At 38.4% G+C, this 12,591-nt stretch overlaps 1 protein-coding gene across 1 annotated transcript in view; it reads left to right on the forward strand.

Annotated features, from left to right (window-relative positions):
- The window catches only part of LOC149275873 (solute carrier family 2, facilitated glucose transporter member 9-like), a 68,576-nt gene that overhangs the window by 29,539 nt on the left and 26,446 nt on the right, over positions 1–12,591 (forward strand). Inside the window, exons 7-9 of the mRNA XM_089504208.1 lie at positions 474–606; positions 5,874–6,061; positions 7,665–7,775. Coding sequence (XP_089360334.1) covers positions 474–606; positions 5,874–6,061; positions 7,665–7,775 — 432 coding nt within the window. The remainder of the gene's footprint in view (positions 1–473; positions 607–5,873; positions 6,062–7,664; positions 7,776–12,591) is intronic.

Here is a 12,591-nt window from a genome sequence, read left to right on the forward strand (position 1 = left end):
CTTGATTGAGTTCACTGGGTTAGATCACCAATGATGTAATTTGTTTTACTTAGAGGGAAACAGACCACTTTATTTCAGAGCCAAACACACTGTAGGCAGTATATTTTTGGGGTGGACATGATGGAAAGTTAACTCTCCGGACTGGAAATTTGTGCTGGGCTCCTACAAATGTTATATTCCCTTTGTAATAAACTCTTCATTGTGATCTATATGTAGATGTAATCCGAGTCTTCAAGCCAAAGCTGGAGCTTCCAGGCATACTTTGTATGCAATTCTACAGATTTGCCTTGGATGCCCCGGGTATGGCTGATGATTACCAGGTGTGGCATTTTGCTCTGCCATGGTAGCACATTCATTTTTACTTGTGTACTTTGGGAAACTTGACTGAACTGCCATTATTTATTTTACATATGTATATATTTCCGATTCCAGTGTTTGTTTACCCAAACCTGCCCACTTGCTTTGCATTTTAGGAGTCGCTTTGGCCTTGCTTATTTGGGTTTATCACAATCCCTTCCTTGATACAACTTCTGGTCCTGCCCTTCTTTCCTGAGAGCCCTCGATATCTTTTACTAGAAAAGCAAGATACGAAGAAAGCTGTAAAAGGTATGTCACCGTCGAATTGTTTTAATACAATCTGTCAGGGGCATGTAAGTACTCTAGTTTATCTAGTGCTGCTGTCATGGTAACTGATTAAAAAAGAAAAAAGACACACTTTTTGTCACTTGAAGAAAAAATAAAACTGATGGAATGTGAATAGAGATTTCCAAATGTTTCATTTTTATCCTTGTAGCTCAGGCCATCTGTACACTGACATCTACAACATAACCTCCATTCTTCAAAAAAGGTTTTTGGAAATACATTCTAGTCATAATGCTATATGTAAGGTTATGCGGCATCATGAGATTTATATTTATTTATCCGATGATAGATACTATTGAGCTCTTAAAATTTCTTTCCCACCTGCTTAAGTATAACTTTTGCAGCCAGAATAAATTATGGTGCCTAATGGCAGGTAAGAGTGCTATTCAAACATTTTTGTTCTCTTGCATTTTCATGTCGAGGTAGTTCCACTCAGACTATGGTATTCTTTGATATTGAGGCTCCCGTGTTGTTTTTCTGGCCTTAGGTTATTCAGGGTCCGGGCTCACTGCACCTAGAGGGATATCAGCCGTACTACATTGACGAGGCCTACGAGAGGCTGAAACGTACGCCTGTGATTGCCGTATTCCTCATGCAGGGGAGGCTTGCCCTGATGGGTTAGACACGTCTGATCTGCTAATAGAGAGGTCTCCTCTGTAATGGTGGAAGTGAGCAATGCCCCTCCTGAGTAGGTATCTCCCTATACAGGGGATGGCTGGCAACCTAAGGCCTGGGGGGCAAGTCAAGTGAAGTGGCTCCGCCCCCTCGCATTCACCTTTCACCCCTCACGCTGCTTCCATCAGTATGCGGCCATCAGACTGCTGGAAAACGTATCTAAACGGCCGCTGGGTGCTGATGCCACCGGCCGGAGCTACTTTAATCCTTTTTTATTTATTTATTTAATATGCCGGATCGGCTTGTCATATTAAAAATAAATAAAGTATTAAAGTAGCTCCGGCCGGCAGCATCAGCACCCAGCGGCCGTTTAGATTATATTTCCAACAATCTGATGGCCGCATAGTGATGGGAGCAGCGTGAGGGGTGAAAGGTGAGTGCGAGGGGGCGGAGCTTTCACCCCTCACACTGCTCCCATCACTTGGCGGCCATCGCATACGGCCGCTGGGTGCTGATGCCGCCGGCGCTGCTTTAATACTATTTTTTTTTATTTAATAGCCGATCCGGCTTGCCATATTAAATTTTTTTTTAAAAAGTAGCACCGGCCGGCGGCATCAGCACCCACCGGCCGTTTAGATTATATTTCGGGTGGCCTGGGGGGCAATTGCCCTCCTGCCCCCCGGCCCAGCCCGCCCCTGTCCCTATAGGGCAGGCTATTGTATATCAGCACTGTCCATTCTCGGTCTGAGGTGAGGCTCCCATGTTGTTTTTCCTATTCTTTGATATTTTTATATTGTCAGGCAAAATTCAGATCCCTGTGTGCAGGGCATGGCTTTGGGACAAGAAAAGCTAATCCACTTGGTAAGTGGAGATGGTGAGGCCATTTGTGAGGTTGCTAAAACATAAAGTTATTAGCTAGAATGATTGAAAGATTTACAAAAAATTATTTTACAATATAAAATGCAATCAGAATTGCTAGGGACACTTAAGGAGAAGCAGTGAATGAAAATCACTTCATAAGTAATAACGAATGAGTTCTTACTTTGATTTAAAAAATAAATACTTTTTTAGTTGTAGTTGACTGGTATAATGGTTAGTGTCCTAGGTTCCCCAAAATCAGCCGATTTACCCCAGAGATTGCACCCCTTGGTACTCTGGGACCACTAGGGAAAAGCAATTTAATCTAAAACTAGCTAAGAGGGTCTAATACAGTTGTATAGGAAAAACGCCAAGGTCTGGGACATAGAAATCTGCCAAAAAAAAGAGTCCCTCTAAATATTACGTGATATGGCGACTGCTTTGTAACCTTTATATTTCAGAACATTACAAAATAATTGTCTTATATACAAATGGCTGTTTCAGCTGCGGTTTGCCTTTTTTTCTTTAAATCACTGGTTACTGACTCTATGTCCAGTAGTTTCATCTGAACTCTTAATTTGCCATCTTAAGAACTATCATGCTATTAGATGAAGTACAGCTAAGCCACAAGCATCAATTTTCTTTTCCTCATTCACTTGACTTTCACAATCTCATTATGACATGTTTTTGATTTAGAATAAAACTTGACAAGGATTATTATGCCTCTTGGCAGCCTTCATGTGCTTGAGGTAGTAGGATCATGTTTTGTAATTATTAATCACCACTAAAAATATGCATTAGGTAAATTATTCTGGGGCTTGACCGTCTTTTAATGGCTTCTTGTGTTTTCCAATTATTTCTTTGTTGCACGTCTTTTCCAAGCAATCATACCAATGCTCTTGATTCCATTTGTGAAAGACTTTCTTGCGTAGAGCATGGGTTAATGAGGTTCATGTTAATTATATGATACATGCGTGTTGGTACTTTGAGCTGTAGGGTTAGCTGATATGAGTCACAGAACAGTTTTTAATACAAGAAGCAATTAAAAAAATATAATTCTAAAGATTACAACAAAATGATAATGTATTGTGTTATAAAAAGTGCAGGGTCTGTAGAGCAGGTAAATACATTTCTAGTGATGCAAAGAAACTATATCACCTCTGTCCAAGATGGTGGCCCCTGATTTCCATTTCTTCTGTGTCTATAGTGCTTATGGAGTCAAGGTTAATACCTTTTACTGGACCAACATACAAAAAACATATAGAGCATATAAACTTTGGGAGCCTCTGGATTTTTTCTTTAGATGGACTGAAGAAGACATGTTTACATCATTTTTTATGTTGGCTCAATTACAGGTCAAATCATCTCGACTAACCATTATCTTGGGCTAAAATGAATATATATCCATCATTCTTATTGTGCAGCTTATGCAAATAATTCTTCAAAATGTGTTGCTTTCCATCTTGTTGTATGAAGTAGCATCTAATAGCATGGAAGAGCTCCGTGATCTCTTGGAGAGAACCAACATACTACGCCACCGCCAAGGTGTGGCAAGTCAGCAAAGAGAAAACCCTCTGGTTATTGTATGACATATGGAGAACCCAATAATAAAGGCCACTGTACCGCGGACACAGAGGATGATAAATCTTACATAAAAAAAATATTGAAACAACATATGGGGTATAAACTGTTTTACTTGAGGGTTCCAATCAACCATGAGTGAGAGTAGGAAGCATTTTCACCTTGACTGCCTTTTCAGCTGTAGCTCTATAAACTGACAAACAATTGTCCATGATGAGTTTGGATAAACAGCGTCACCGTCCACTTGTTCGGTATCATTTTTTATTAATTTACCTGACATTTGCAACAATGTATGGTATGTAGTTACAACCACACATTTTTTGGGGGGGGTTTAGCCGAAAGGGCTTATTGCTGTATAATGTGTAAAGCCAAAATGTCAGTAAAATTACCTATAGGGAGTGATACTGGTTATCAATAAATTTATATTCAACAGTGTATCGTATATGATGAATCAACTTAAGAAATTCACATTGGAAATGTGTTAGTCACTGGTTAGCACTTGACTTATATTTGCATGCACAATGATTAAATAACATCTATAAGATGGTTGTATATTCTAGCGAGTAGTACATGTTGCTTGTACTGTGTAATTAGTGGAGGTGTATGTATTGATATTATTCTTCTGCCTCTCCGACGTGTTGTGCTGAACTAATAATAGTCCTTATCTTTGCCTTTGACCTGTAAACTAATTAATTGTTTTTATTTCAAGGAATGATGAAGCTGCATGAGGTTGAGTAGTCATGGGCATGGCATGTTTGTATTTTAGAATAGTCTCATTAATAAATTTAATTTGACAAGAATGATTGACAAGCAAATGAAAACTGTATTTCAGCCTTCGATCAAGAGCTCCAAGGTCAAAGTAACTTTTTGAAGACATGGTCTATTTAATGTTAGATACATCTGTAGTTACTATTCATTTGAGTTAATGAAGATCAGTTTCTCTGTTGAGCTGTTGAGACCAGTAGTGAGGCGTATAATAGTATTGTAATGTCGTTACTACATCTAGAAAATGGTGGGAGTTTGTAATGTCTGGATGTTGATTAATGGATCCACAGAGAACGTTCATCTTAAATACTAGATTCATAAAAGATAATGGTGCAAGAAGAAAGAGGTATAGCAATTTTGTGAAATGTGAAGGACCCATAATATGTTTGCAAGTGGTAGTTAACATCATTTATTCTACAAACACATGCCTTTATTTTTTCAGAACACTTTATTTAAAAAACTTTTAAATGTCAGGATTCATTAATTCTTCATCCATAAAATGAAACTAGCTTTTTGTGTAGGAGGAGGTACAGTAATGATACATCAAAGTGATGTGTGTAAAGTATTGTGTGGGCTGCTGTTCTGTAGACAAACAATACAATGGGAAATGCATTTAACTATAACTATTTGTCCCATTTTGTTATAGTTTCCAGTAGTAAAGTAGTGTTTTTGGACATTTTGATGATGCCATAAGGACACAGTTTAAATGGCCATATTTATTTTGCCACAATGACACATGTTCTTTCGATATGTATAACGTTTAGATGAAGCCATCCATTTACCCATTTTCTAACATATTGGCTACATGATGAAACAGGGATGAGATGGAAGAGTTCTGCCTTAATAAGACCAGAGGAAGAGGGAACCAGTGACAGGATCATTTTATTGATAAATAAGGGGCATGACAAACTTAGAACATTGTTGGCTCCTTCATGATTCTTTGAGTCATGGGCACCTTTCTTTCAATGGAATTAACAGTGCGGCTGACGTTTTTATTATTTATTTATTTATTTTACTTACTACTGCTGCCAACATTCCTCTTCTAGTAGGGTTAACTAGCAATATGCCATCAACCTTAAAGAGGCCACCTCAGGACCTACCTCCATGGTTAGCATGTTTTCTGCTTTACCATGTTAGATCCTGGTCTCAGAAGGATAGGTATTGTTGGATACAATGCATTTTTTAAGCTGTGGTGCCTGAGCACAGACTTGCTAAGTGTAAGTAGGCTTGGTGGGGAAATTGGCAGGGCTAAACTTCTGCCCTTGCCCCACGCATTTTTAGCAATGCACCCCTAATCCCCACCCATGCCTTGCACAACACATACCTTTTTTAAACTTCTCATATATTATATTTCATGCACTGTATTCTAGTTCACCCATTATATTCTAGTGATAGCACTTCTTTTTTTGCAGCTTTGCGTTCATTTCTTGGGAGGAATGATGTCAAGCAGGATATAGAAGATGTCTTGGCAGAAACCAGATTACAGAGGAATATGCGCTTAGTGTCAGTATTTGAGCTTTTCAAGACACGATCCGTGAGATGGCAAATTATAACTGTTATTATTACAATGGGCTCTTACCAACTCTGTGGCCTTAATGCAGTAAGTGCAAAATTTGCTACATGGTGGGCTTCAAGATCTCCAAACTTGCCCAAGGCATCAACAACCCTAGTTACAGTTTTGTGTGCAAGAATTCATGTAATTAGTGGAAAGACACATCTGCTAAGGTTTATTCCCTTAAGAAATTACAGAAGAAGAATACTTAATGTTGTGTAATTGGAACAGATTCTTAAAAATTTTGCGGTTTGAGTACTGCATTTTGACCAAGGCTCACATGCCACATCAATGCCCCGCAAAAGAGATGAAAAAGAAAACAATGTTGCTAAGCTTGTTTAACATGACCTAATGTCCAGCCTGCAATGACAAAACGTAGATGTTTTATACACCACCCTTATTTACCAGATCAGCTTTTTTTCAATTTCTACATTATTTTATGGACAAAAAAAAATGACACCTTCAGCCTCCAGTTACCCTGTTAGGTGTAACAAGCTTGCAAGCATACCTGCTGTTTATTGTCCCTGTAATATCGCAGTTGCTATATCCACACTTCTTATTTTTAGTGTTAATTGTCAAAATTTTACTTTTTATTCAGTTGAATAAGATTATATATATATGTATGTATTTTAACATTGGCGCGTTTAAATACTTGCACATATAGTAACATTATGGTCTAAAACTAAGTGCATTAAAATACATTTATGGATGCAAATTAATGCATCATGTGGAGTAATGCTTGCTTATACTAGATAATTAAAGTTGATTAAACCATACACACTTTGAGATAACAAAGTGACTGATATAATTAGCACAGCTCTTAAAACAGGCTAATTCTACATTAGTGGCAAATAGGGCAAATATAGACAGTACATACTTAACTGTTTTTCAGTTGTATGTCTGAAACAAAACTTTATGTATCTAAAACATTTTTATTTTTTCAGAATTCCAGGATAAAATTAGATAATTAATCTTACATCTGGAAAGTGTGAAAAAAAAAAAAAGACTCGGGGAGGAGAAGCAGGTTATGTTGTAGTGGACTGACCAGATGTAGCCCAGCTCCTTCTCCTTTGAGTACATACCATGGCCAATCTTGTCATTGTAGGAAGACCATATTTAGACTTCCCTTTCAAAATGATGATATCATATATATATATATATATATATATATATATATATATATATATATATATATATATATATATATATATGATAACACCTAGCAATGCTCCTAAATACATGCTTTTGTTCAACAAAACACAATAAGAATACAACTTCTCAGTGCCTTTATCTAGGACCTGCCTGTTTCTAATGCAATTATGACAACTACTGATGAAAACTTCTTTTAACCCCCCCCCCCAAAAAAAAGTACTCATTGCCCCAGTGTCCTTCATTCTGACAACATTTGTAAATAATATTTTGTGGAGCTAGAATTTAGGAAATATTGCATTATATAGGTCTAAACAATATCTTATAGACCTAGTAATCAAAAGAGGCTGTAGTTACAATATATATTGTTTCTCATACATAGGTAAGCATGTTTGTTAAATGAACCGTATGCCCTGAAAATGCCCATGTAATAAATGTTTATATTCATGTATAATGTTTGATTCATTAATTGTTCTTTCTTTTTCAAATCCATGCATTTTAGATTTGGTTCTACACAAACAGTATATTTAAGGAAGCTGGAATCCCCCCTGCTACAATCCCTTACATTACTTTATCCACAGGAGGGATTGAAATCATCGCTGCTGTTGTATCAGTAAGTAAACCATTAAAAAAATTGCACATTATAAGTACCTTGTAAGCAAAAAAAAAACCATGAACACAACATGGAAAGGTCCTTCTATATCCTTGTCAAGAGGATACTCATTCAGTATTTAATATTTTATGGTTCAAATGAACCTTATAAACTATATATAGTATAGCCCTAGAGGACTCCAGACATGTATTAGACTTGCTGCTGCTCATCCCTTGAAACCAATTTAATAAGTATCCTAACAAATGATCATTCTGATGTTGTTTCCAGTGGTAGTTTGGCACTCCGTGGAGAGAGTTCCTACCGAGGACAGGTGTTTTTTTAAGCCCTACATGCTTCGCTAAGCAATGGTTTAGTCTGTTCTTTATGATAGTGCTGCTGTTAGCTGCCCTACAAATAGCTATAAGGAGTCTAAGGAGGTATACTCTCTGGTTGTGGCAACAGTTTTCTTGAACTTTACTGTTCCTTGGTCTTTGTAAGCAAGTTCTAGATAGACCTTCTTCAATAGTCGAGACTATAGAGGTGTTTTAAGCAAGCATAAGTGAGGTTAGTGAAGTATAACTCAAGCGATGTCCCTGCTTGTACTCACACATATTTACATCTGACAAAGCCAAGATAAAGTGTAACATGCGTCATCTAGTTTGTTAGATGCCAGTTCAGGTTTAGTCTATGGTAATGTGTGGCTAGGGATCCTGTGCATCATTGGTACTGTGATGAGAATATGCTCTAGCACATAGTATGGTGGCTTACAGCATTAGATTGCATTTGAGTCACTCTCTATTAATACACTGATTAGGAACAATCTTATTAATATGAGAATCTTTTAATTTAACGAGTCTCGTGACCAGTAACATGTAGATTGTTTTTGACTCAGAACATCTTAAGCAAGCTGCTGCTTTAAGATGTAATTTGATCAATCTTGTTGAAATGTGAGGCCAGAAGGTGGCAGGGACGTCCCCATTGAAAAATAAAACTGAAGGGCCAAGAAACAAAATTTGTGTGAAAATGAATGCCACAAAAACCAAACAACAAAAAATTCTTAATCTAATTTGAGTGCTGAGCACAAGTGTAGTCCATAATAATGTTTTAGAAATAAGCAAACGAGAAACTGTATCTATGATAAACTGAATCCAGCAGTAAATACCGTATTTGCTCGATTATAAGACGAGGTTTTTTTCAGAGCAAATGCTCTGAAAAATACCCCTCGTCTTCTAATCGGGGTCGTCTTCTAATCAGACCTCAAATAGAGGTCTGATTAGGAGACTAAGATCCAGATCCCCCGCACCGCTGCAGGGGACCTGGATCCTCCTGTCTCACCCCCCCCCCCATCATACACACACTTACCGGTGCTTCCTGCTGTGTTGCCGGGGCAGCGGGTTGACGTCTACGCGATCCGCGTAGACAACATCCGCTGCAGCCGGAAGGAGGTGTGGCTAGCAGCGGGGGTTGTCTGCGTCCGTCGCATAGACCTTCCCCGACTGTCAGAGATCAGAGTTCCCCGCACCGGTGCGGGGAACTCTGATCTCTGACAGCCGGGGAAAGTATACGCGACGGACGCAGACAACCCCCGCTGCTAGCCACACCTCCTTCTGGCTGCAGCAGAAGGCGACGTCAACCCGCTGCCCCGGCTGGAAGCACCGGTAAGAGATGGGGGAGAGCGGGGGAAGGGGGGGGAGAGAGTGTGTGTGTGTGTGTGTGTGTGTTAGTTAGTTAAATGGGGGTATAGGGTGTGTGTGTGTGTTAAATGGGGGCATAGGGCATTTCTGGAGTGGCGTTAAGGGGGCATTTAATAGAGCACTCTGCCTCCTGAAATGCCTTATACCTCCCTATATGCCACTCTGCCCCATAATATGCCTTTTAACTCCCTAAATGGCAGAGTGGCATATAGTGGTATAAGGCATTTCTGGAGGCAGAGTGCTCTGTACAATGCCTTTTAACTCCCTTAATGCCACTCTGCCTCCTGAAATGCCTTATACCTCCCTATATGCCACTCTGCCCCATAATATGCATTTTAACCCCCTAAATGCCAGAATGGGATATAGGGGTATAAGGCATTTCTGGACGCAGAGTGGCACATAGGGGGTCAAAAGGCATACCATGGGGCACAGTGGCATATAGAGGGTTAAAAGGCATATCATGGGCCACAGTGCCATATTGGAGTGGCAAGCCTGGGGGCAGATGTGCGTAACTGGGGGACAGGTTGGAAAATACAAGAAATAAAAACAAAAAAAATCTTTTTCTCAATCATAGCTTTTATTAAAAAAAATAGTTTACATGAATTAACATTTACTGGTAAAACTTTTTTCCTTTGGGGTCGTCTTATATTCAGGCTTTTCCTTTGTTTCCTAAGTTAATATTCAGATTTTGGGGGGTCGTCTTATAATCAGGGTCGTCTTATAATCGAGCAAATACGGTAATAGTTTGTTGGGTTATTACTGTTATTTATCTATTTTTTAATAAAAGAATCAGGCAGGCATTTCCATTCTGTTAGCCTGTTTCCCATGATGCTTCATTAAAGACTACATTGGAATCCTGAAAACTGTAACACGTTTCTTGGACTTAATGTCTTAACTGACTGCGCTATAGCACTAGAGAGTCTTTAACAGAAACACTGCAGTTCCTCTATACTTTTATTAGCAGAAAAATGAGCCCTCACTACATAAAACAATGTATAAATAAATCAATGATGCAAATGAGTAATATCTTGTATACAGATGAAAAAATTAGGATCTGAGATAATCTGCAATGCAACATTTTCCTTTTCATTATCAAATGTATTATCACTAAACCCTAAATGAGGATCTAAAATTCGTCACACTGTATAAGGATAACATAGATCTTCTCAAATAAAAATATACAGAAAAAGGACCCTCTGGCAATAGGCATAATAACAGATCTCAGATAATGTAAATCCTAATATAAATAGTTACTGTCATGTAGAAACCACACAAACAAGGCACAAAGTAACAATACTAAATCATTCACTGATGGGGAAGTAATAGGCAAAGCTAAAACGGTCCATCACTGAAAATCAGCCATGCGTATATTTTCAACCCTATTCTGAGTCATCCTTCTTACTGAGCACAACCATTAAAATAGTTAGAAATTCCGTTTTCAGCATGATAAAATCTAAAATGGTGTTCTGAACTTTCCCATACCCATAATACAACTTCCAATTATCTGTAGCTTTCTCAATAAGGGGGAAGCATTTTATCTTGATGGTTTAGTTGCTAACATTTAACATTCTGAGTGCCTCGGTTTAAAGCTTCATTGAGAAATAATGTAGTCTCAAATGAATAGAAAGCTGTTCACATTATAGTATGAAAACATATTTTTATAAGGACAATGAATATAGTCATATTGGACTAAAAAAAGATGGAGTAATTGGTCAACGTCACACAAGTTTTCTGGTGCTGGAGCTAACTTCAAATGATGAGACCTCTGAGGTCAGATTCTGTTATATGCTCCTTCACAATGGTTATATATGTATATTGAAAGAATAAAAGCAGAATGTGAGGTCTGGCATCTGTTAAAGCATAGTTATTGTTTTGCTAAATAACATACAGAACAAACAGATTTGGAGTGCTTAAACCGCCAACAGTAATGATTCTTACAAGCAAGCGGAACGCAGGGCTAGGATGTGCTTTTTGGTTCTGTTATCTTGCAGATGAATTTAATTTAGAACCTAGTTGTTAGGCAGACATGTTTTTATATCCCAGCTGTTCTGGCAAATTTGCTTTTATTAGGATCGCCTACAATGTTTTCATGCCCAAGCCAAGCAACAGACATTCAAAAAATGGAGGAGATCTGCATACCCAGGAACTCTCTGGGTTTGACCCAGAATCTCAGTGTGAAGTGCTGCTTCTCCGGGTCTCCAGGTCACTTTTCTCTTTCTCTGGGCAGCGGTAGTAGTATTTGGCCGTGAACAATCCCCACTCAACTTTCCCTGCTACCAGCCTTGCCCACATGCACAGCTAGCACCGCTTACACAGCTGACTAGCCCTGACCATCAGAAAGCCACTCTAGAAGAGTGGGAGCTCCAGGTACCCTGCCTGAAAAGTTCCCATGTACTGTATAGTGTGTGATGCCACATCACCATAACACTACTGTATAGTGGGTATAACCAGAGGTTATGTCACATACACTCTTTTTTCCCAGATTGGGACAGTGGAGAATTAATAGGTATGGATGAAGCATCCAACAAACTTATCTCACTTGCTTTCTAGGGCGCATATACCAGTACCTTTTTCTTGCTGAGTTTTCTTTATAACATGCATGTCACCCAAATGTTGTTATTGACTGGCTTGGTGTGCTATTTATATGTTAAAGGCAGTTAATGTGTAAGTCATACAGGAACTCTGGCATGTTTCATGTGACTTTCTTACTAAAAACCTAGTTAACTACATTATATAACTTTTTATTATTATTATTGTTGTCAATGGGACATAATTCATCACATCAGTTACCTAATGAGAACTGCCATTGCATCTAATCATCATTTGTGCAATTTTATTCGTCTTATTTCAATGCATATGGTTTCCTGATGTATATGACACTACCTCTTTTCAGTCTATTTGGTTTGTGATCCTCGCCTTGTTCCTTCTGTACTGTACTTAAAATAACGTGAAATATGTGTGCTTTGAAGGACCATGTTTCAGAAGCTTTTAACCCGTCAGATCAGGTATTAGTTGAATAACATTTTATTTATGTAATTGAGGCAATATCCTGAAAGCATATTACATGCTACAGTGCACATCTGTCAACCAGTATAAATTGTAATTTGTGGTTTAAGGATTGTTCACATAGTCCAGAATTGCAT

Source organism: Sceloporus occidentalis, unplaced genomic scaffold (genome assembly GCF_023333645.1).
Source record: "Sceloporus occidentalis isolate IW3139 unplaced genomic scaffold, rSceOcc1.0.p SCAF_260, whole genome shotgun sequence".
Taxonomy (NCBI): Eukaryota; Metazoa; Chordata; class Lepidosauria; order Squamata; family Phrynosomatidae; genus Sceloporus; species Sceloporus occidentalis.